The following is a 23,574-nucleotide window of genomic DNA, read 5'->3' as shown; positions in this document are numbered from 1 at the left end:
CATCACGCACACGCCCTCATTCACACAAAGACAGGAAGCTTTTATACACAAACCGTCATTATGGGGGACAAAAGAAATGCATATGATGCCGCTTTTAAGCTATACGTGTCGCTCGCTAGTTTAATGTAATTTAGAGCTTCGTGCATGAATAAGATTAGCATGAACAGACCCTCTTCACACTCGAAGAAATGCATAAAACCGACGACGAAAGAGAGACAGAAAGTGTGAGGCGAAGGATATCTAACGCTATTCCAATCGGACACTAAGGAGGAAGACTTCGATGGTTCCAGTGCACAGAAGGAAGATGAAGACGGCGTTTTTTTTACTTTTACTGGTATGTTTTTTTTAACCAGCCCTGTTAGTGCTGTGCTACCGTCTTGCTGCTGTATTGCTGCTGTGTTACCGCCGCGTCTCAGTGACTTTGCTGTGTTACTTCCGTGTTGCTGCGGTATTACTGCCGCATCACAGGCAGTGTTTGGAAAGAAATGTTAAGGTATGTTATTAAAGCTTTAAAAAAACTTTAATAAGCACAAAACGACGACCAAAACCCAGCTTCGAAGCAGACTGTTTAAGGTTTTCCCTCAAAATCTTCTCATGATCTTCTTTCCTCATGATTCCTTCTATCCTGACAAGATTCCCAGTGCCAGCTGCACTGAAGCACCCCCAAAGCATAATGCTCCCACCTCCGTGTTTCACAGTCGGGACAGTGTTCTTAGGGTTGTATGCTTCTCCCTTCTTCCTCCAAACAAAGGCCACATCTCGGTGACCAAACAGATCCAGTTTAGTCTCATCTGACCACAGAAGACGCTTCCAATATTGATGGCCTTTCTCCATGTTGTCCCGAGCATACTGCAATCTCGCTTAAAGGTGTCTCTTTTGAAGGAGTGGAGTTCTTCTTGGTCTGCACCCTCGCAGACCATTTCTGTGCAGGGCTCTTGTGACTGTCTTCCTTGAGACATCTATTCCAGACTTCCCCAAGTCATTAACTAGTGTCTTGGCAGTTGTTCGTGGATCTTTTGATACATCTCTGACTACCTTTCTTTCCAAAGATTTTGAAATCTTTCGCATTCTGCCTCTGTCTTTGTTCTGTACTGTGTGAATTTCCTTGAACTTCTCTATAATGCTTCTGACAGCAGTTCTTGAGACTTTGAATTGCTTTGATATGCTTGTATAACCTTCTCCTTCCTTGTGAGCATCAACAATTCTTTTTCTTAAGTCAAGACTAATTTATTTTCCTTTCACCATGATAGCAGACTAATGTGAACCACAGGTAAACTTCAGCCAAGCGTAATATTAAAAGCAACCTCTAGATTTGATTTCAGGTCAATCATTGAGAGCTTGGCAAAGTTTTAACAACTTGTTAGACCAGTGTTTTCAAAGTCAACCAGTGTTTTCAAAGTCAAAGTCAAAGTCAGCTTTATTGTCAATTTCTCCACATGACAAAGACACACAAAGAAACCGAAATTTTGTTTCCCCCCATCCCACGGTGACAAGACATGGCTCACAACAGACAAACAAGTAAACAAGTATAACAAAAGCGTGCTGAATAAATAATGAATAAATAACACAACAATAAATAAATAAATAAGAGGAGCAGAAAAAAAGGAGCAAGTACAGCAGACATTCCCGAAAATAGCGCAACAGTGCCGCACGCTACGCAGAAGGGGGTAGCGAGTTCAGGGCCCTAACAGCCTGGAGAAAGAAGCTGTTGGCGAGTCTGGTGGTGCGGGAGCGCAGGCTCCTGTACCTCTTCCCAGAGGGCAGAAGGTCAAACAAAGAGTGAGCCGGGTGACTCACATTTCTGGCAATCGAGGTTGCCTTGCGGGCGAGATGGGAGGTGTAAATGTCCTTCAGGGAGGGGAGCGAAACACCAATAATCTTACCAGCCGTATTCACTATGCGCTGCAGGGCCTTCAAGTTCTGTTCAGTGCAGTTACCACCCCAGACAGCGATGCAACTGGTGAGGACGCTCTCAATGGTGCCACGGTAGAATGTAGACAGGACTGCCTGAGGTGCACATGCACGCCTGAGCTTCCGCAGAAAGTACAGGCGGCACTGAGCTTTCTTTGCCAGTGACGAGGTGTTTGCGGACCAGGAGAGGTCCTCACTGATGTGCACCCCCAGGAGCTTGGTGCAGCTCACCCTCTCCACCACAGCACCGTCGATGATCAGCGGCAGGTGTGTTGTGTGACCCTTCCGGAAGTCAACAATGATTTCCTTGGTCTTATTGACGTTCAGCAGGGGGTTGTTGTCCCTGCACCACGTGGTCAGAAGGTCAACCTGTACCGAGTCTCGTCGCCCTTCGTGATGAGACCCACCAGAGTCGTGTCGTCAGCAAACTTCACTATGCGGTTGTCGCTGTAGGTCGCAGTGCAGTCATGCGTCAGCAGGGTGAAGGGCAATGGACTGAGCACGCAGCCCTGGGGGGCCCCCGTGCTCAGCGTGATGCTGGCGGAGATTTTGTCGCCAACACGCACCACCTGAGGCCTCTGACAGAGGAAGTCCAGGAGCCAGTTGCAGAGGGAGGTACTGAGGCCCAGCTCGTCGAGTTTGCAGATGAGTCGCTGCGGCACAATGGTGTTGAAGGCAGAGCTGAAGTCCACAAACAGCAACCTCACATATGAGTCCTTTCTCTCCAGGTGGGTGAGGGCCGAGTGGAGGGCAGAGCAGATGGCATCCTCAGAGGACCGCTTGGCACGGTACGCAAACTGGAAAGGGTCAATGGTGGGGGGGAGAACGGACTTGATGTGCTCCATGATCAGCCGCTCAAAGCACTTCATGATGATGGGCGTCAGTTTGGAATATAACTCAACAGATCAACCATTACTCCCAAAGGGCTAATAATTTTGACCATGGTATTTTTTGGTTTTGTATGTAATGTTCTGCTTCTGAGCAAAATTATGTGTAATGAAGGTTTCCTAATAAATCTGATATGCTCATAAATGCTATGCTAAAATCTCATTGTTCTAGTAAGTAGCAGTCAGGGAATATTAAAAAAATAATGACATTTTCAAAGGCGGGCTAGTAATTTTGTCCTTCACTGTATATGAAGAAAATTTTAAAATGGGCCATTCATTGAAGGTGCCCTTTATAATCCGGTGCGGCTTATAGTGCGGAAAATACGGTACATGTATAACTCATAACATTTACCACAGTCATCTTTAAAAGTCATTTAAACTTTAAATAAAACACCTTATTTTCAGACAGTCTATATCAGTTTTACTTTTCTTTAGTCATCTGAGCCTTAATGAGACAACTGAGCTGACGCAGCTGTTGTGATTGAGGTGCGCTATGCCAAAGGGTATTGTCTCCCTGGAGAAATGTAGCGCACGAATTATCTTGCTCTCATTTTTTATGTTTGCTAAAACCTGGCATTTGAACCCTCTTTATATCCCCTCCACTGTATGTGTGCCAAGTACTATATTCTTTTCCTTAGAAAGCAACTGTTTTCATCCCGCTACTGTTTAAAAATAGACTACTAGTGCCATCAAGATAACATATTCGGTTGCAACTGTCCGCAGAGTTGATTGACACAATTCTAGCTAGAGTAGTGGTGGGATCTATGTAGGCAGTCTAAAGGGAGCCTATAATTAAAATGTTTCATTCAGTCATGTAGTCTCCATAAGAGGTACAGTTAAATGTTTATTAGGGTGACCGCATTGAGATGAATCACCTCACTGTCAGGAGGGTAACAATCTTTAAAGAGGAGCTTGTAAGGGTTTATATCACTAGTTACCCTTCTGCTTTATAATTTCTGTAAATGATGCCAAGGTTTTGTCTGACAGAAATCAGTGGAGTGCATCTATGGAAGAGAAACAAACTTCTCAGCATTACTTCCAAGCACATACTGTATTATTCTTTAGCGCAACAGAAGTCCCTGTTGCTATTTTACATGTGGGTCATATGCAGGCCTGCCATAAAAGAATGGTCTCATGTTTCATTGTGGACTGACTGACATCACTCTACAAATGGGGGTCAGTTCCGTGTGGTTGTGAAACACCACTGATGGCTTGCATAGAAAGATTTGATGGTGCATTTCATTGTCTTTGTGAGCATACTAATTCATTTTCTTAGGTTCTGTGCACCCCTTTTCTGTGCACAACCTTCCATAAACCCTCCCCATCTCCCGATAAGCCCTTAGGCATTAACATCTGAAGTACGTTCACATCTGAGACCTTTTCTCTTTGCTTTCATCTCTTGTTTTGTCTGGCATTAAAAAATGCGGCTGTTTCTTTGTTTCATTCTCAGATGGCAAAATATAAATTAATGGCTTTCTTACCACACTTGATTTGGGTAAATAGGCTTTTGTTTTTTTGCCATGCATTTATTGATACTGCCGGGCAAATCCTTACCTGAATCCTTTAAATAATTATATAACTCAAATCATTTATTGTGTTTATTTAACTTTTATTTATCCAGTTATTTAGACACTTGAGAAGGCCATTTGCAATGCCTGCTTGCTGTCAAGTCGGCACTGCAATTAGAATTAGAAGTAATTTTAATTATTGTGCTTTCCTTTGACAAACTATACATAATCCCAAATATATAAAGGCTAAATTAAAATCCTTTGGGATATCGTTTTGCTCTCAGATTTCGTATAACTCGTACATGAGCCCAAGTAACAAATACATAACAGGGCTCCAGACTGCCCCCAAGTGGTCACAGTTTGCCCCTAAAATTGCAGACAGTATGAAATACAGGGGTGTCAAACTCATTTTTTTTCGCGGGCCGCATTGTAGTCAGTTTCTTTTGGAGGGTCATTATGACTGTCAACCCAAATAAATGTATCAGCACCTCATATTATACACAGTATAAGCTACAAAATAAACTGACAAATAACTCGTTTTCAAAGCAGACGAGTAAAAACTGGCCAAATAGTTTAAAAAAAAAGATATTTTTAAAAGTGAAGACAATTTGCAATTCGAGTCATGACACGAATGGATAATGAACACTCATTAGATGACTACTAGTATTAGTAGAGGTCTGTGGCGCAAAACTATGGTAATCTTCATTGGTGGATTTTAATATCGTCGCTGTTAAGGAATATGGGTATATTGGCTTTCCTTTTGTAAAGGCTTTGTCTGGAATAACCTTCGAACAACCTCTCCTCCAAGTACTTCTGGGTCAACTTGCTTGCATAGAAAAGGAAAGTTCTTTGGCAAAATCGGGAATCTGTAGCGGCCCTGGTTTTTTTTTTTGTCTATTTCTTATGGCATCTCCTCACCTAATCTATAGACTGATCCCAACTAATTGAAATGCCTTGTTACGTTGTACATGCTACATTTAAGTGAAATGTGTGGCTGTTAATTCATGCTGTTAGATGCCAAAATGTCAGTAATGACAAGTTGTTCCTCTAAGAAGTGTTGGATTGGAGTCAATGTTAAAGAATGATTCAAAGCATGTTTTTTTATTCTAGTTACAACATATAATGACATTATCAGTTAACGGTTCTTGGTATCGATAATTATTTAAATGTCAGGACTAATAGTTGCACTCAACCTGAAAAAAAACATTAGCTCTTGCTTGTTTGTGTCTTGTGCTTGCATACAAAATAAAAGGTTGGGCTCATGACTGAGGTTATTATCTCTAAGGTCCTGGCATTGCATCGACAAGAAATAATGACCATGCTGAATTCCGATGATGACAAAAGGGACATAGCATTTTTCCCTCTTTGTTACGGCCACGTGTTAGAAGCCTGATGTTCAAAATACGGTTTAAAGCTTTGTGGCCTGATGAGGGAATGTGCACTTGTCCTTTGCCAAGAATAAAAGAACATCGCAAAGCATCTAGGACAAATTCCCCTCTGACTACATCCCTCTATTTGACAACCCCTCCTCCTCTGTCATTTTGATTCACCTTCTCTCATGCATTAGTGGGTCATTGTACGTGACCTTAATGCCTAGCTGGTTAAAGGGACTAAATCTTACTTTCTTTAACATGTATTTGTGCTGCCTTTCCAAATATATACTTCTGAGGGCCCAAAACATTCTGATTTATTTTGCCCATTTGGGCCATTTCCTCTTTATTTGCTCTCTATTGTTGTATAACCTGACCTCTCTTTTTTTTAAATCTCTGAATATCACCTGTTTCATTTTATTTTCTCCATCTCTGTCTTCACCTTTGCTGACATCAGATAATACCCTCCCATGAGACTTTGGATAAAGATAAACCCATTGAGCATGTGCGCCTGTGTGCGTGCGCGCGTGTCTGAGTAAATCCCAGCTTCAACAGTGGCTCACACTCTTGGCATCTTTCATCTACCCTGGCGAACAGATCTACTAAGCCAACGTCCCTCCCCGCACTTAACCATGTACGGCATTAGCTTGCCATTCCCTAATCAAAAACATTTACTGTGTGAGCCAATGTCTGTTTGAGCCAAAATAGACATGCTGCATTTCTCCTCCAGCAACCTCGGCCTTTGTATTGTCAATGTGTCGTGCTTAGAATGGATTAGCCTGCCAGGTGGTTTATTCTTACAATCAAAAAGGCGCCGTCCGGGGAGACAGGAGAATCACAAGCCAAATGGGTTGTAATTCCTATTCTGATAAAAGTTTTTTTGAAAAAAAATTTATTGATCAATAATCCAGTTTCGTTCGGTCCATAGTGATGAATCAGGTGAGCGTACCGTTTGCACCGCAAATCCATCCTCTCTTGGATCACGTGTTACAGAACGTACATTGGATCACGTGTTACGGAACGTACACATACACACACACTGTCATGGTATTGACAAGTTGCACGATTTTGGCTTGAATACCAAGTGGAACTCCGTGATTGGCTGTTTTTAAAGGGGCCACGGGCCAATAGGGCAAAGGGATTGTGTGTGGGGATTGTGCTAAAAGCGCACGTGCACCACCATTGATGGCCAGCAGCTGGTGAAGCCACAAAAGAACAAACGTAACACACAGATTAATCCAAGGAAATACAGTTTAAGAGGGTCCACAAAAATACAGCATGCAGTATTATAGTTTAATAATGTATAGTTAGAATTTAGACAGATCAGGGCTGGGCTATATTGACCAAAACTGATATCCCGGTATATTTAGGACGAATGGCGATTTACGATATATATCAGTATTTTACACAAAACATGTTCTGTTTAAACACGACACCATGTTCCACTTTCTGCTCAACAGAGCACAGCTGAACAAATAAAAGAAATATGAAGAGAAGTATAATAGTATGCAACCATTTATTAAATCTATGATACAAATAGCTTACATTTTAAAAATAACAAATGTAAACTAAAACAGGCTTACTTTGGCAGGAAAGCATGGGCCTACAGCTTCATGGTAATTAATGAAAACTGATTTAAATAAAGAGCTGTACAAATACTAAAACTGTAAATAAAACAGACTGACCCTGGCTGGAAACAGACCTACAGCTGTTTTTACAGCTGTATGAAATGAAAACCGATATAATAATGAATGCAATGAACAAAAATACATTTGAAAATACAATAAATAACCCATGACAAATTTAAAGGGGCTACATGTGTTTTAAATAAAGTCATTTATAAACAAGTAAAAAACTAAAAGACAGGCAATACTGAAGTGTCCAAAGTTGGCCATAAACATCACGCAGATTCATACTGTCTTCATACAGCAGTTGTTGGTTATGCTGCAGATGGTGGAAGAGGTTTGAAGTGCTTCTGCCTTTTGAAATAATTTGCTTGTCGTATAACATTTTGTTGCTCTTCATCTACAATCCGAAATCCAAAATACCTCAAAATTACAGAGCTATTGGTTTTTTTTTTCCTTTTCAACTAGCTCTTCCTCTCTATCACCCGGCATCGTAGCCGCCATTTTCTTAGTATGTTGAGTTGCGTTGTGCGTCGGAGAAGCTTATGTAAACACGCAAGGCGGGGCTGAGCCAAAGAGGATGAAACGGAAATAGTGCCCTGTGCAGTACCTGTCAGGCACAGAGAAGAGCAAATAACAAAGGCAGCACATAAATACATTACCGTATTTTCCGGACTATAAGTCGCAGTTTTTTTTCATAGTTTGACTAGGGGTGCGACTTATGATCAGTCACATTATTACTTGATCATTAACACATCACGTACTTACTAGTATAGTTGATCACTTTACTTCATGTTATTTCAAGATTCAAGATTCAAGAGTTTTTTATTCGCCATGTTTGAGCATGCCAAACAAGGAATTTGACTTCGGTAAATCACAGCCTCTGTTCAACATTTAGGTGACTAACAACAACACTCAGGACATGTGAAGAACGAAAGATATTCTCAAACACCCCCTGATCTTAAACTCCCAAGAGGGCAAGGAAAAACTCAAAACTCCAGCTAGGGGAAATGAGAAACCTTGAGAAGAGACCACAGATGGGAGGGTCCCTCTTCTAGGATGACCAGGCTGCAATGGATGCAGAGAGGACACATAGTCCAAACAGTGTAGACAAAAAAGGTGTGGCAAGCGGGATGTTATTGCACAGTAATGACTCTGAGACTCTAAGAGTGGTGTGAGTTCATCAGAGCGACAGCCTGGGGGAAGAAGCTGTCTCTGTGTCTGCTGGTTTTAGTGTACAGAGCTCTATAACGGCGTCCGGAGGGGAGTAGTTCAAACAGGCTGCAACCTGGGTGCGAAGGGTCTGTTGAGATGTTACTTGCACGTTTCCTGGTCCTGGACAGGTACAAGTCTTGGATAGATGGGAGGTTGATTCCAATTATCTTTTCTGCAGTTCTTATTGTCCGTTGCAGTCTGTGCTTGTCTTGTTTGGAGGCCGATCCAAACCAGACAGTGATGGAGGTGCAGAGGACAGACTGGATGATGGCAGTGTAGAAGGTCTTCAGCAGCTCCCGTGGCAGGTTGAACTTCTTGAGCTGTCTCAGGAAGTACAGCCTCTGCTGGGCCTTCTTCCGGACAGAGTCTATGTGGCCGGTCCATTTCAGGTCCCGAGAGATTGTGGTTCCCAGGAACTTGAAGGTGTCTGTGGAGAGAATAGTATTACTGCGGATAGTGAGGGGTGAAAGTGGTGAAGGGCCTCGCCTGAAGTCCACTGTCATCTCCACGGTCTTGAGCGGGTTCAGGTCCAGGTGGTTTTGGCTGCACCAGTGGACCAGCCGCTCCACCTCCTGTCTGTACGCAGTCTCATCACCGTTCTGGATCAGTCCGATGAGAGTGGTGTCGTCTGCATACTTCAGGAGCTTCACGGAAGAGTCACTTGCGGAGAAATCGTTGGTGTAGAGGGAGAAGAGCAGTGGGGAGAGGACGCATCCCTGAGGGGCTCCAGTGTTGGTGGTCAGGGTGTCAGATGTGATGCTCCCCAGCCTCACACGCTGTCTCCTGTTGGTCAGGAAGCTGGTGATCCACTGACAGGTGGAGGCAGGCACCGCAAGCTGGATGAGCTTCTGTTGGAGGATGTCAGGAGCGATGGTGTTGAACGCCGAGCTGAAGTCCACAAACAGGATCCTGGCGTACTTTCCTGGGGTGTCCAGGTGTTGCAGGATGTAGTGCAGTCCCATGTTGACCGCATCATCCACCGACCTGTTTGCCCGGTAGGCAAACTGGAGGGGGTCCAGCAGGGGGCCCGTGACATCCTTCAGGTGGTTCAGTACTAACCTCTCGAAAGATTTCATGACCACAGATGTCAGTGCAACAGGTCTATAGTCATTCATACCTGTGATGGCGGGCTTCTTGGCCACTGGAACGATGGTGGAGCTCTTGAAGCACGAGGGCACCTCACACAGCTCCAGGGAACGGTTGAAGATCCGTGCAAAGGTGGGCGCCAGCTGCTCAGCGCAGACTTTCAAGCAGGAAGGTGACACGCCGTCTGGGCCCGGTGCCTTCCTGATCTTTTGTCTCCGGAACATCTGGCGCACTTCCTCCTCACGAATCTGGAGTGCGGGCGCGGCCTCTGCAAGAGAGAGAGTCGGTGACCACGGTGATGGAGGTGTGGACAGAGCAGTTGTGGGGGGAGGTGAGTATGTGGATTGTGTAGATTGTGCTGCAGGAGGTCCCGTTGTGTGGGAGGACCGATCAAACCTGCAGTAGAACCTGTTTAGCTGGTCAGCGAGCCTTGGGCTCTCCACAGGACGGGGGGTTCGTTTCTTGAAGCCCGTGATGCTCTGCAGGCCTTTCCACACTGTTGAGGGATCAGGATTGGCAGAGAGGTGTCTCTCCAGGCTCTCCCCGTAACACCTCCTGGCTTTCCTGACCTCTCGGTTCAGTGTGTTTCTGGTCTGCTTGAACAGGTCCCGGTCGCCGCTCCTGTAGGCCTCCTCCTTGACTTTGCGCAGCCTCCTAAGGTTCGGTGTAAACCAAGGTTTGTCGTTGTTGTACGTGCAGAAGGTCTTAGTCTGCACACACAGATCCTCACAAAAACTGATGTATGATGTGACAGTGTCAGTGAGTTCATGCAAGTCTGAATTTGCAGCTTCAAAAACACTCCAATCGGTGCAGTCAAAGCAGCCTTGGAGGTCCTGCCTTGACTCCACTGTCCACTTCCTGACAGTCCTCACCACAGGCTTAGAAGTTTTTAGTTTCTGTCTGTAGGCAGGGATCAGATGAACTAGGCAGTGGTCCGAGAGTCCTAAAGCTGCACGAGCCACAGAGTGGTATGCATCCTTAATTACGGTGTAGCAGTGGTCCAGTGTCTGTGCCCCTCTGGTGGGACACGTTATGTGCTGTCTGTATCTGGGGCGTTCGTGTGCGAGGTTCGCCCTGTTAAGATCACCCAGAACAATGATTAGTGAATTTGGTAGAAGTCTCTCCATGTCTGTCACCTGGTCAGCCAGCATCTGCGTGGCTTCACTCGCACGTGCGTGTGGTGGGATGTAAACAGCCGCCATGACGATCGAGGAGAACTCCCGTGGTGAATAGAACGGCCGGCAGTTTATGAAAAGTGTTTCTAGGAGAGGGCTGCAAAACTCTTTCAACACCATGACATCGGTACACCAACGTTCATTAATGTAGAAACAGAGACCACCTCCCTTTGATTTTCCGGAGAGCTCCGCGCTGCGATCTGCACGCGTTAGCCGAAACCCAGCTAACTCCATGGCGTGGTGGGGGGTTCGTTCGCTAAGCCACGTCTCAACAAAACACAGCGCGGCGGATCTGCTGAAGTCCGTGTTCCTTGAAGTGAGGAGCAGCAGTTCGTCCATCTTGTTCGCCAGGGAGCGGACATTCGCTAGATGAATTGACGGTAGGGCAGAACGGAACCCTCTCTGCCTCAGCTTTACGAGGGCTCCCGCTCGTTTTCCGCGTCGCCGCCGTCGCGCTAGCTTGTATAGCACCGCCGCTCCGGCTAAAATCTCCGACAAACAGTCTGTATCAGAGAGAACAGGAGAGAAAATACCAGAAGAAGACTGACCGATGTTTAACAGTGCTTCTCTAGTAAAAGTGATCCGGGATGGACAGCAGAAGACACAGAAAACACACAAAATAAGACAAAGAAACAGAGAGCGACTCACCGTGGCAGCCATCCGCGGCGCCATCAGATGACGTAATCTTTTTCACTTTAAACCGCATGAGAGCGCACTAGGCCTGTGGAATAATTGGAACTGCAATTGACAATGAGTCTGACCTCAGCGCCGCATGTACTTCCGTAGTCAGCAGTGGCGTTGTTTTTAAGTGACACGGAGGACGAAGATTTCGGGATTTTATGATTTGGAGTGACACGGATGGTTCGATAAAATTGTTATTTATGTTATAGTTATTTGAATAACTTAATATGTAACGTCAGGCACGTTCTCAGTTCCTCGTTTGTTTTTATGTAACGCTAGCAAAACGTATCGTTTAGCCAGTTGTTGCTTATTCATGTCTGTTCTTGGTGTTGGATTTTGTCAAATAAAGTTACCCCAAAAATGCGACTTGTACTCCGGTGCGACTTATATGGTTTTTTTTTTCTTCTTCATTATGCATTTTATGGCTGGTGCAATTTGTACTCCGGAGCGATTAATAGTCCGGAAAATACGGTATATATATATCGGTATAGCGGGATTGTCCCAAATACGTATCTCTTTCTGAAATATATTGGTATAACTCGTAATACCGATGTACCACCCAGCCATAAAACAGATGACTCGACAGTTAGTCTTTAATTGTCCTAGCATGCATGTTAAAAGTGAGAGGAAGCCAGGGCACTTGGAGGAAACACACGGGGAAAAATGCCAAATCCATACAGGATGCCAACCCAAGTGTGAGGTGGATGTGCTGAGAAGAAAATCATGGGTATAACAGTTTTGAATGTACCATTTGTGGTGTGCAGCCACACGGAAAGCGCAACAAATGACACACGAAGGGATTTCATTCATGGATATTCTCACGTCGGATGAAAATTCTCGCAAAACCTTCCAAGATTACCGTAATTTCCGGACTATAAGCCGCGACTTTTTTCCAAAATTTTGAACCCTGCGGCTTATAGTCAGGTGCGTCTTATGTAAGATTTTTTTTGTGATTTTTGTGATGATTTGATCACTTTTATACACTCGTAAAAAATTTTTGTTGTGCGGTATCTTGAAGAAAAAAAACAACAAAAATACTATTTTGAAACACTACTATGGCTGCTGCTTATTCTGGCTGTGTTGCTTGTGGCTATTATGAGCTTTAGTAGGAATGCACGCTAGGTGACCTGCGTCAAAGGGCTCTAAACCCTGTCTCTTACTCTGCTATGTGACTAAGAGATTACACAAAGCAGTGGCGCTGTTTGGTCCATCTGCATTGTATTAAAACCCAATCAATCAGCATTTAAATTCAATTCTTCTGACATTTTGCTCACCAAAAACAAGTTGTAATGAATGTGAACTTTTAATGCATTTTATTCAGAACGTTACTTTGAACCCTGAGGCTTAAATGGCGGCGCGGCATATTTATGGATTTTTACGGCTTTCTGTGTACTGTGTTTCTTTGTAAAAAACTCATGTGCACGTGCGGCTTATAGTCCGGTGCATCTTATGTAAGAAAAAAACAAAAATATCCCTGAATTTTAGCTGGTGCGGTTTATAGTCCAGTGCGCCTTATAGTCCGGAAATTACGGTAAATGTGATTTCAGAATAAACAATCAGTGGACAAAGAAGCGACAGTTTTGTCAAAAAGAAAAGGCATTGATCAAAGGAGCACGGAGTCTCTGTTGCGCCATGATTATTTTGATATTTGATTCTCCTCTGCGCCGCCTCGTCACCTTGCTTTCTGATTGGCTGCACGTCACTGTCAACTGGCTGCGTGCCCGTTTCCCCTTGGGTGACACCACACACTTTCAGTCCAAAAAGTCCAACATGTTGAATATCCGCAATTTGAGGTCGGGTGTCCTTTCAAGCAACCGAGATCAGTCTGACGACCCCACACATGGCATGAATATCTGCTAAGATTATCTTTAGAGCCATTACTAGAAACAGAGCCGACCTACAATTGTCGGTAGGGGAGATTCGAGACTAAATTGGGGTTGATAATCCGGCCGTGTGAACCACTCTTTAATTTATTACCACATGTTTTCCAGCTAAAAGATTTCCAATCAATAAATATCACATAACTTACTGAACTCACCTTTAGCATATTAAACTCAAGTACTTTAGAACAACAATGTCCCATTCCATTGTAGGATTATTGGGCTGGTGTGTCTTCCCAGCAGCTGTTTACAGGCGAGTGGCCTGCCCCACAACCCTGGTAATTGAAGCCAAGAGCTTTATCTGTAGTTAGATAGAGGCACCCAGACTCCACCAGGACTGAGAGGCTCTCCAGAGACAGACATAGGCCTCCTGCCCTCTTTTCTTACCTCAGTTGTGTTCAAAAGAGGATCTCTCCTTATCTACCTAACCTTCTGCTTAGGAGGGAAGAAGAGGTCAGTCCTTCTTGCACATTAGTCTTGCCTAGTTTTGTTGTTCGGTATACTGGGCTAATTTTAACTCCACCACAGGGAAGGAAGTAAAGGAGGGCACATACGTACAGAGTTGTTATTTTGAGCAATCATGTCATGTTCTAGGATGAGCAACTTTATCTCTGCTTGAGTAGTGGCCGTGTCTGTGTTTGTGTGTGTGTTTGTGTGTGTGTGTGTGTGTGTGTGTGTGCGTGCGTGCGTGCGTGCGTGCGTGCGTGCGTCTGTGCCTATGTTTTTTGTTTTTAGCCACACCATTCAATATATATTAAACTGTATTTTGGACTAGCACAATCATGTGTACTTACTCACACAAATGGTATGGATATGTGTTTTATAATTTAATTCAACTGCAGAAAATTGTATGATTCAGCACTACTATTTTCTCTTCACACGTGGATTTGGATCTCAGTTTTGTTTTTCGAAATACCCTTTTTATGTACTTTTCTTGGGGTTGCTGTTGAGTTTGTCTCTCAGCTGACCTTGGGCAAAAGAAAAGGCTACCTCGGATTACAAATTTAAACTAAAGTACTTCTGACAGTGGTGTTGTTGCACTCTTATTATCATCTTGCATTAACTAACCACAAACTGAATTGCCAAACATAAATATTACAGCACTGAATTACTTTTTCACATCTCTTTTCAGACAGTGAGCTTGTTCCCCCTGACTGCCTGCGCCCACGCTCTTTCACAACAGTACGCTCCTCCTCTCTCCGCCGTGAGGCTGACGACTCCCGTCTATCCGTCAGCCTGTGTGACCTCAACCTTCAGCAGGAGGACGGAGGCAGCTCCCACTCACATCATCACACGCTCCACCTGGTGTCAGCCTCCTCAACCTGTCCCATCCCCCAGAACTCCCTTAACTCACAGCAATCATCTTTGCTGCCGTCTGCCCTGGAGAGTGATCTCCAGTTCCACCAGTTGCGTGGCGCCCATATTATGACCCTTGACGAACAGACTGTGGCGAGATCAGAGCATTCACGGGAGGAGCGCACTTTAGTTTTCACCAATCGCCCCCTCCATATCGGAGAGTGTGTGTACATCAAAGTCACCAAGTCCAGTCCAGCCCGCTCAGGCTCCCTGTCCTATGGTGTGACATCATGTGACCCAGCTGTGCTGCGCCCCAGTGATCTGCCATATAATCCAGAGGCTCTAGTCGACAGAAAGGAGTTTTGGGCAGTGTGTCGTGTGCCCACCCCTCTACAGAGCAGTGACATCCTAGGCTTCTTGGTCAACCAAGAGGGAGAGGTCATCTTAAGCCACAATGGCACCAATGTTGGCATGCAAGTCTGTGTGGACAACTCGCGCCCACTCTGGATGTTCTTTGGTCTACATGGTGCTGTCACTCAGCTAAGAATTCTGGGTAAGCAGAAATCTCATGCAATGACATATATTCCTTACACTATGTATTATTATGTATACATAAAAACACATACATACATATGTATGATTGGCCATGTTTCAGTGTTTTTGAAAAAAGAAAAAATATAATACTGACGGATATTTTTTAATTGTTATTGTACCAAAAACTAAGTTGAGTAAGCAAGGGAAAAAGACCCAATAGAAAATACCAATGTGTGCTTTGAGTTTCTTGTTTTTTGTTGTAGTGATTTCCCGCGAGTTGGTATTTTGTCATTTTTACTAGGGATGTCCCAATCCGATATTCTGTATTTGTATCAGCTCGGATTCGGTAATAGGATCAGTTCGATCCTGTTTCATGTGTTCTGCGGGGTACTTGGAGCAGGGACATAAGCGAGCATGGGTATCAACAAGGAAATAAAACTGGGAAAGCAGATTGACTGACAAGTCAATTGATTAACTGATCAATGTTGCCATTATTCACGCCGACAATGATTGGTTGAGTTTTTTCTCGTCCCACCAAGTGCACGGTTTATATATCTGTCAGTGGGGAGAAATTTGAAAAATATTACAAAATTGGAAAAATATTACAAAATACATTCTAAATAAGATCCTCTCTAATACATTTAAGTACAGTAACCCCCTGCTTAGTTTAGATTCACTATTCATAAATTCACACTTTTGTGGGGGTTTTTTCTGTTGAAAACTCTCCCCAGTGATTTGATGAAAAATTCATGTCATAATGTTTTTCGTATATTATGAAGCCCAAACAAAAGTCTGTAGTAAAGCACCCCTCGTACTCTTTGATGGCATATTTTAATTTATGACAAGTCTAAAGTAAAGGACAGTGATGGAATTATGTCTCACCTTTCTACAAGGTACATGCAGCCTTAGGGAGGCAGCGTCATAATGGCTATAGTGCATACTTAATGAATGCCAAATAATTGTTTGTCATTTTGAACACATGCATTGGTAAAAGACACCATAATTACTAATCTTAGTGTTGTACACTACAGTAATTTTTGTAAAAACAAGCAGAAAAAGGACTGGCATTGGCATAATTTCTTTGAGCACTGAAGTGCCTGTTTTCTAAAGAAGCAATTACAGTTCAAACCCAAGCTAAACATCACCTAAAAATATCACAAGTGCTGGTCTGTTTAACAAAATGGATAACAGTGTATGACAGCAGTGGAAATGTTATCACCAGAGGGGGAGAGGGTACCCAGAATATTTACTCAAGAGTACTGTTCCTGCAGAATAATATGACTCAAGTAGAATTAAAAAGTAGTTCTCCAATATTGCTTTAATAGGAGTGAACAAAACTACTCAGGTACTGAAGCAGTACCTACTGAGTAACTTCCGATTTATATATGAATCAATTGATGAATTTGTTGATCCATACTGGTTGTACAAGCGCTCCGCCAAAACGTTTCAGTCCGTTTCAGTGCAACTAGTAAATTACAAGGTCACATTCAGCATTACGGCAAGCGTGGTCAGGGGCGTCACTGAAGTAAGCTACTACTGGTCGATCGCATGACATTTAAAAAAAAAAAAAAAAGTTTTTTCTATTGGCTAGAATCCATCCCATCGCGTGATTGACATACATGTAAGCCTATCGAGAGGCAATCACAATAAAGTGCAAACCCCCCACCGCAGCAGTCTGGCTGCGCTTACACAAGCCCGGCACCAAAGCTAACATGCAAATCAACGTACGCATTCGCTTTTTTCTTTTAAACTCAAGAAAGTTTATGACCCATCAAAAATGAGTGGGGTTGCTCGAACAAGTAAGAAACCAAACCCTATCACTTTCATCCCATCGCTTGATTGACATACAGGTAAGCCTATCGGGAGGCAATCACAGTGACCCGCAGCAAGTTCGGCTCCGGATACGCAAGCTCGGCACCAAAGCTAACAAGCTAATCAACGCGTTACACATCAACGTCATGCACTCGCGTTTTTCTTTTAAACTAGAGAAAGTCTATGACCATCAAAAATGAGTGGGGTTGCTGGACCAAGTAAGAAGCCAAACTGTATCACTTTCTTATGGAATGGGAGTTTGACTTTTTTTTTTTACCTCGTTGACTGGGTTGATTCCCTTTAGCATAGCTCCATCTAGTGGATGCAGAACGCAACCCTCGTCAACATCAGTTTGATGCAGTATCTTATATTCTATGCGCTTTTTAATCCGGTGCGCCCTATATATGAAATAATTTCTAAAATAAAAAATTCAATGAAGGTGCGCCCTATAATCCAGTGCGCCTTATAGTGCAGAAAATATTGTACACTTTAGTACTTGCAAAATGTGTGTGTGAGATAGAGACAGAGGCTGCAGTACAGTATTAAACCCAAAAGATGTCCATTTCTTACTTATGACCATAAAATGTTGGCCTAAATGCAGCACAATAAAAGCCACAAAACTCCTGAGTAAGCAATTGAGTCTGGTGGGTAGTCTCTTATTAAACACATTTTCGAGGGGGGGGGGGGGGTGGCAAACCTGAGCTAATCAACAGCGAAATGAAACAATCCATTCAATGGTTGTGACATTAAAAAATTCTTTTGAAATATATGCTTCCAGTGCTGTCCGCTGCTGGGGTTTTCATAACTGTTACAAGTTATTTAAAAGTAGTTATTTAAAACTGATTTGATGCCAAAAGATGTTAACAAATGTCCCTCCATGTCTGCCACGTACCATTTTGAATAAGGAGAGTGACGTTGCGCACAAACATATAAATGAATTCGATTAGACGGTTCGTTTTGAACCGACGCAGCTGCGGTAAATGGCATGCTCTCCAGACCCACTTTCTTACAAGTCAATGTGGCTTGCCAGACTAATCACTCACAGCCAACATCTTCACCCAACTGTTAACATTATGGCTTAGTATAATAGCACATTGCTGCACAGCTGATTTTTTTGCTGTGCAAAACCCCCCACCAACAAATATGAAACAGAAAAATAATACAATAGGTCTCTTTACCAACTTTCATCCTGGAATCCTCAAGTGTAATCTTTCTACATTCTTTACATTCCATCATGGAACATTTCTCATCTGATGCTGATGTATTGCTTTGTGTTGACAGGAGAGCAATGAAAATTTCAATTAAATTGAACAAAGGCCAGATTGAGCGTTGTTAAAGATGGTTCTGTGTAGGAGGGCAAGATAAAGCATTCATTACAAAGACTTGAAGTAAAGTCATGTTCTGTGTTCCTAATGTAGGCAGATAAACGCTGTTCTGTTTCGCTTTACCCCCAATTTTGCGCAAAAATAGCATTAACAGAGAAAAGATAGAACCAAAGCCTTGTTAACACCTAAAGAGGAAAAAAGGCTACAATGGGCTAAATAAAAGTTGGGTGGTATGAGGAAAGTGTGGAGAAAGTCAAAACTTTGGATGCAGGGAAACCTTTCTTAGCTGTTTTCACCGGTCAGTTTAATCTTGGCACTTAAACAGAGGTGGGGTTGCACGCAGCAGACTTTCTGAGCTCAGATGCGCTAGAATAGATGGAACTGCTTGCTTGCCTACCTGGGGATTAATAGGAGCTGGACAGAAGGTGCTAAAAGGATTCCAGGAGGCTTGTGTGCTACATACAAGGCATTAAAGTTGTTGCTGAAGATGTAAAATAGTACCTATCAATTGGTAAACTAAACCAGTCACAGATGTTTGTTAATCTCAGTCTCGTCATATAGAGCGCCTACATTTATGAAAATATCTACATCAAGTATCATCAAGATTGTATCTAATTGTATCAATTGTATCCATTTACTTTTATATGACTTACATTTATTACACTGGTGACTAGGAGGAATTTGTGGTTCTAAGTCTTTTCGTGGTACGTGTGCATGTACGTGCACCCATTTTGATAGTGAAGGAGTGTGTGCTTTTAATGACTTGGAAAGAATCAGCCTCTCAGTGTCCGACTTATGACACATCAAGTGGTGATGTATGTGTGCGTCCATTTTGATAGTGGAATGTGTGCTTTCAATGACTTGGAAAGAATCAGCCGCTCAGTGTTCAACTTATGACATGTCAGGTGGTGACGTAGATTCGAGGCTTTCAGACAGCTGTTTTTCAGATCCTCGCAGCACATGCCACCACGCCTTTTCGTGACACATGCCATGCTTCAGATTCTTTTATCATCTCCTTTGTGGCTTTCAAAACCAGTGTGTGTGTCTCACATTATTTATTTACCCTTCTCAGGCAGTTCTGCAACACCATGAGAAATGTTCATAATCTTGCGCAATAATACTCTCGGGGAAGGAATGAGAGACAAGCAATCATTCTTGAACCATTCCAGCCCGGGTGTGTCCTGGTCAAACCTCGATGGATAAATTAAGAAAATATATTTCCTTTCCTGATGGCCATGTACCCCACCCCCCAAAAAAGAAATCTGTCATTATAACAGATGTTCTTATATTTCTTACTGGCAACTTGCTCTTTTTCCTCAAGTGGCTACTGCAGTATTAAATGCTGGGATGCTTTTGACCTTTACTGGCCTCACACATTGCTTGTCATTCATCCATTGACAGTTGACAGGGGTGGGAGTGCACTAATAATCTGTCTGGGGTTGACTCAAGGTTTAGTGTCACGCTCAAGGACAGTTTTGACACATTGGAGGAGGAGATGAAGGTCAATTCTCCTACCTGAGTGACCAAGGCTCTCCTTTATATTGCATCACACATTTTGCCAACAGAAACAAAGTCAGTGTGAAGCAGAAGCTGGATGACACATTTTTCTTTAGTAAATTTACGGTTGACCTGGACACTTAGCTGATATTGACACTCTCTTGTCCTGCTCCTTTTATCTTCTGTAGGCTCCACTCATGTCGGAGACAGACGGGCCGGGTCGAACCCCAGTTCCCCTTCTTCGTCACCACACACTCCAAGTGCCCTGTGCAGCGGCAGCTCAGATCCCGTCCTCAACCGAGGCATGTGCTCGGCTTCTTACTGCAGCTCAGCAGGGAGTAAGTCTATCCTTACGGCCACTACAGAAGCAGGGAGTCAATCAGCCCTCAGGGGACTGGATTGAATTCAGTATGAAATAGTGAGCACATGACATCATCTTGTAGTTTGAAACAAATGGACATGCTTATCATGCGCTCTAACAAAATATTTCTACTCTTTGTTCAGGAACAACTCCTAATTCTCCAGTCAGCCTGCCTAAGTCACCTACGTTCCCATCAGACCGCGGCCCTCGGTCTGATGAGTGCTCAATCTGTTACGAGAACACAGTGGACACTGTCATTTATGCGTGTGGACACATGTGTCTTTGTTATAACTGTGGCCTGAAGCTCAAGAAAATGTCCAACGCATGCTGTCCCATCTGCAGAAGACAGATTAAAGACATCATCAAAACCTACCGAAGTACATAAGAGCACATGGTGGAAGCGCAAACTGCCAGAGATGAGGGAAGGGTTTAAGGGGAAATCTTGACACTTTTGATAATCTATTACACTTGCTGTTGCTTGAGTCTGCAACATGACTCGTTCAGGTACACTACTGCTGGCACGTGGTCTCATGCAGAAGTCAACATGCCACAAGTGTTAACTCCCCACCCCCTCAGGAGACTTTATAATAGAGGGCAACCACTGAAACAATTTTCCAAGATTGCATTTGTTGAGCCGTGCTGCCACGATGCAGGGACTGTGCTGAAACCGGGCTGAATGTTTTAACAAATCTTTTAAGGACGTGGCGCAGAACTCAGTCAACCGCATGTGTACATTCTGTCTGACTGAGCCAGTGGAAACAAGCACACTCACGTTTCATATAAATCATCTCACTATCTCACAACTCGAGTTTATACTTGGAGATAGATGAGTCGGGCTCCAGCAACGCACTGATGAAATGATGACTCATTGGTGCTGCTAATCAGTGGTGACATGTTTAAGAACGGTGCTGACTGTAATAAGAACTCTTGTACTCATTTTATCTACTGTATCTTTATGGTAGTTCTACGTACTTCAAATGTTGGTGGTAAGTATGTTGTGCTAGCTAGCTGTTTGCTCTACAATGTGGTGTGTTGCACTGAAATTGGCATCTTCATGGAAATGCCCCATTCGCGTGAGACGATTAAAGAACGCTCATAGGTTTAAGACTCCGCAGCTCACAATTCTTAAAAAAAACAACAGGGAGTGGATTCTCAGGGCCAATATTTTTTTAGGGGGGGTTATTTGTAAGACGTAAAGACTCTTTTCCCAAACTCTAGTCATAACTGCCTGATGCACTGTGAGTAATCCTGACATTCACATCTCCTTAAAAATAGCTCTGTACGAACATGTGAAGTCGGGGGATTGTTGCCATGGTATCAGAAGGCAGTACAGTTACGACACAGCGGCCTTAACCAGCGTTTGCTACAAACCGATGTTTCTGCAAGAAGGAAAATTACCCAAAAAAACACTCTTGTGTGACTCAAAGCAGTCACATTTTATACTCAGTGGAGGAAAAAGAGCACACAAAATGTTAATTATTTTTATAAATACGCAGAAGTTCCCATATTATATTAACATATCTTCTTATCTTTGTGACAGGTTTTCACCAGCAGCAAAGAGCCTTTATAGAAATTAAGTTATTGAATGATACCTCTCCCACACTCTCATTCCAATGTATTCTTCGCAAATCATTTAAATGGGGCTCAAAGCTTTGCTGCTATTGTATTTGCCAGCTGTCCTTTTCCGGTAAATGCTGACAATGGTTAGCTCGGTTCTACACGTCCCTCCACAGTTCGTGCTACTGCTTGAAGTGTTGAATCACATTTGAATGTTAATTTATGTATTTAGAATAAATTATTGTATTTTTTTAATTTTGTGGTCAAGTTAAAAACAGTCTGTTACTTCTAGGATTGTCCAGATTGACCCCCTTCTTATCATTGTTGGGATTAATAGTTTTGGTATTAAGTCTGTTTTCTTGATCTCAACATTTAAATGTATTCTAGTTTTGTAATAGTACAAATGGTTTGTTGTACTTTGCTGAATTGTTGTTCAGAGTTGCAGGATATAAATTTGTAGGTTTATTACAATCTATTATCCTTTTTTTCTCTGCAATATATTGTGCATAAACTGACGTTAGAGTTGAGTCCATCCCACATAGAGCTCTTATTTTGTGTTAAAGACATCACTGTGTATCACTTGTTTGCTGGAGATAACTTTCACGTCAAGCACTTGATTGTAAATCTGCAATTGTTCAGGCCCTCATTTCAGTCATGGCATGTTTGGTATTGTTCGCTTTGACCAAATCTACACTTTAGTAAGTTCATCTGCATTGCATTCAATGTATCAAGACAACGTCATACTTTTTGGCATCTTTTTAGCTGACTTATTCTGTTTCTCAACTCATTTATGTTGTATTCAAAATGTTCAAATGGCTCCTTGAATGTTACTGACCCTATAATGTAGTTATCCCATCACTCATGTGAGGGCTCTGATTTTACCTTTTTTTTTTTTTTTTTTTAAATTCTGTTTGGCGTGTTGCAGTTTTTATAATGCGACTGAATGACTGTGTGCGTGTGCGCGCGCGCGTGCACAAGCGTGTGTGCGTGCACAAGCGTGTGCGTGTGTGTGCGTGCATAAATTGTCGCTGTGGATTTTGTGTCATGTGTGACTGATCTGTTTACCTCATGTAAAGTTCAGGACCGACAATAGACGAGCACTTATGAATGTGCATTTTTATCCCTCTGTTTTGCCATAGTTGTGACAAGAGCAACATTCTGAATTGGTTAGCATCTTTTTTCTTTCAACTCAGCTCAATCATCATAAGATGTATTGGGTGAAATTTGTTCAATAAATTTTCCATATGTGCTTGTGGAAAATGTTGGGTTTGTTTGTCGGAGACGTATTGTAGTGGTATTGAATTGCATTGTATTAGACATTTTCATGAAATTTTGACATTACAATGGAGTGCAAATATTTTACAGTCCATGCCATCTATTCTTCTATTGGCTAATCTTCACTTTCAGCGACTTCGGAAGCCTATCCTGGTTGACTTTGCGCTACAAAGCCTATCCTGGTTGACTTTGCGCTACAAAAAAAAAAAAAAAAAAACAGCCCACACAAATTAAGAAGGCACTTACCTTTGATCTCTATTGTATGCAAATGAGGTAGGGGTCATAAAATCTTATGGCATTTTATGGCGCCATAAATCGGCGCAATTTTGGATTGGGGGGCATGACTGGGCATGTTTGGGGCCTGTATATGCTAATGAGGTAGCCGCCAGTCTGGCGTGCGTCAAGATTGTCGCCATTTTGGATGGGTATGTATGGGGCCTGTATTATATCAGCCGGATGTTGGTGTATCTAATTTGACATACAACGGATGTTGGTGTATCTAATTTAACATTCAATAGTTAGTGGGGTCCGTTCAATAGTTTGAGTTTACGTTGACTATTCCGTGTTGCTTCTGTTGTG

At 43.0% G+C, this 23,574-nt stretch overlaps 1 protein-coding gene across 2 annotated transcripts in view; it reads left to right on the top strand.

The window, feature by feature from the left end:
- The window catches only part of neurl1aa (neuralized E3 ubiquitin protein ligase 1Aa), a 36,404-nt gene extending 13,424 nt beyond the window's left edge, over positions 1 to 22,980 (top strand). The window contains exons 4-6 of one of the 2 annotated variants that reach the window (XM_049720773.1): positions 14,471 to 15,187; positions 19,991 to 20,140; positions 20,307 to 22,980. In XM_049720773.1, coding sequence (XP_049576730.1) covers positions 14,471 to 15,187; positions 19,991 to 20,140; positions 20,307 to 20,548 — 1,109 coding nt within the window. In that variant the 3' untranslated portion in view covers positions 20,549 to 22,980. Of the gene's footprint in view, positions 1 to 14,470; positions 15,188 to 19,990; positions 20,221 to 20,306 lie in introns of both variants that reach the window. The other variant, XM_049720774.1, reaches the window with a different exon arrangement.
- The last annotated feature ends 594 nt before the right edge of the window (positions 22,981 to 23,574 follow it).

The sequence above is a fragment of the Syngnathus scovelli genome, chromosome 5 (assembly GCF_024217435.2).
Source record: "Syngnathus scovelli strain Florida chromosome 5, RoL_Ssco_1.2, whole genome shotgun sequence".
Classification (NCBI taxonomy): domain Eukaryota; kingdom Metazoa; phylum Chordata; class Actinopteri; order Syngnathiformes; family Syngnathidae; genus Syngnathus; species Syngnathus scovelli.
The sequence above is the reverse complement of the archived record's forward strand: the minus strand, read 5'-3'. Positions and strand labels throughout refer to the sequence as shown.